Source organism: Mus caroli, chromosome 5 (assembly GCF_900094665.2).
Source record: "Mus caroli chromosome 5, CAROLI_EIJ_v1.1, whole genome shotgun sequence".
NCBI classification, from domain to species: Eukaryota; Metazoa; Chordata; class Mammalia; order Rodentia; family Muridae; genus Mus; species Mus caroli.
In genome coordinates this window covers 127,867,931-127,869,232 of record NC_034574.1, presented here as the reverse complement: position 1 = coordinate 127,869,232, position 1,302 = coordinate 127,867,931, and the positions used below count along the sequence as shown (strand labels likewise).

At 51.6% G+C, this 1,302-nt stretch overlaps 1 protein-coding gene across 1 annotated transcript in view; it reads right to left on the bottom strand.

Annotated features, from left to right (window-relative positions):
• Positions 1-1,302, bottom strand: part of Stx1a (syntaxin 1A) — a 27,487-nt gene that overhangs the window by 4,549 nt on the left and 21,636 nt on the right. Inside the window, exon 6 of the mRNA XM_029477804.1 lies at positions 826-963. Within this exon, the coding sequence (XP_029333664.1) occupies positions 826-963 (138 nt within the window). The remainder of the gene's footprint in view (positions 1-825; positions 964-1,302) is intronic.

Genomic DNA, 1,302 nt, shown 5'->3' with positions numbered 1-1,302 from the left:
AAATCAATATATGTTATGCCATAGGCACAACCTTTCATCCCAGCAATCTCTGCGAGTTCAAGGCCAACTTGGTCTATATAGCAAGATATATGGTCTCAAATTAAAAAAAAAAACAGAAAGAAAGAAAATAAACTTGCAGTCAAGTCAGGGAACGGGGCTGGGACAGGTCAGTTAACAGACACCTCGCTTTTGATCCTCAGCACCCAGGTAAGAAGTCAGGCATAGTGGCACGTGCCTGTAACCCGACTTCTGGGAGCTGGAAACAGGAGGACCTGGGGTTCACTGGCCAACCAGCATAACTGACCTGGTAAACTCCAGATTCAATAAGAGACCCTGTCTCAAAACACAAAGTGCGTGCACACACACAAGCATGCACGCACACATCCACACACAATCTCAACTTTTAGGCCATTTGCTGAACATGCCTACCNAGGACTCTCCTGAGCTCCCAGCACTAGGGACTAATCCACCTGTTCTATTAAGAGTCTGTGCCACCCTTTCCCACNCAATAGCCATTTACTGCCGTAAGCACCGCTCAGCTGCCCAGTTCATTGCTATGTGTTCTGCTCCTAGCAAGGCAGCCCGTTTACAGTGGCCTCTGATATAGTTCATGAAGCCAGGACAGGGCTTGGATGAGGGGTGGGGCCATGCAGAGCCATGCAGTAGGATCCCTCGAAGCCCTTACAACAGTCTATGGTTACCTGAAGATACTCTGTCCCTCCCGGGCACGCAGCGTGTTGGGTGGAAAGGGAAGGGGTTAGTGTGTCCCTGAATGCTGCTGGCTGGGGGCCAGAGCCGCCAGATGCCGGTGACGAGGGGACTCACCTGGCTCTCCACCAGCATGGCCATGTCCATGAACATGTCATGCAGCTCCCGGATGCTGGTCTCTAGCTTGATGATCTCACTGTGTCTGGTCTCAATCTCACTGAGGGCCTGCTTCGAGATGCTGGAGTCCATNATGATCTAGAGGGTGGAGCAGAGGGAGATGGCTCAGAGGTTAAGAGCACTGACTGCTCTTCCAGAGGGCCTGAGTTCAAAATCCAGCAGCCACATGGTGGCTCACGACCATCTGTACTGGGTACACACACATGAGTGTGGTGTCTGAGAAGGCCAGAAGAGGACGTCGGAGCCCCTGGAGCTGGAGTTACAGGTGGTTAGGAGCTGTCAGACATGGATGCTGGGAACCACACTCATGTCTTCCAGAAAGGCAGCAAAGGACTCTCAACCACAGAGTCATCTCCAGGCTTGATACTTTTGTCAAGTTGACCTAATCTAGACTCACCTGGGAAGAGAGTCTCATCT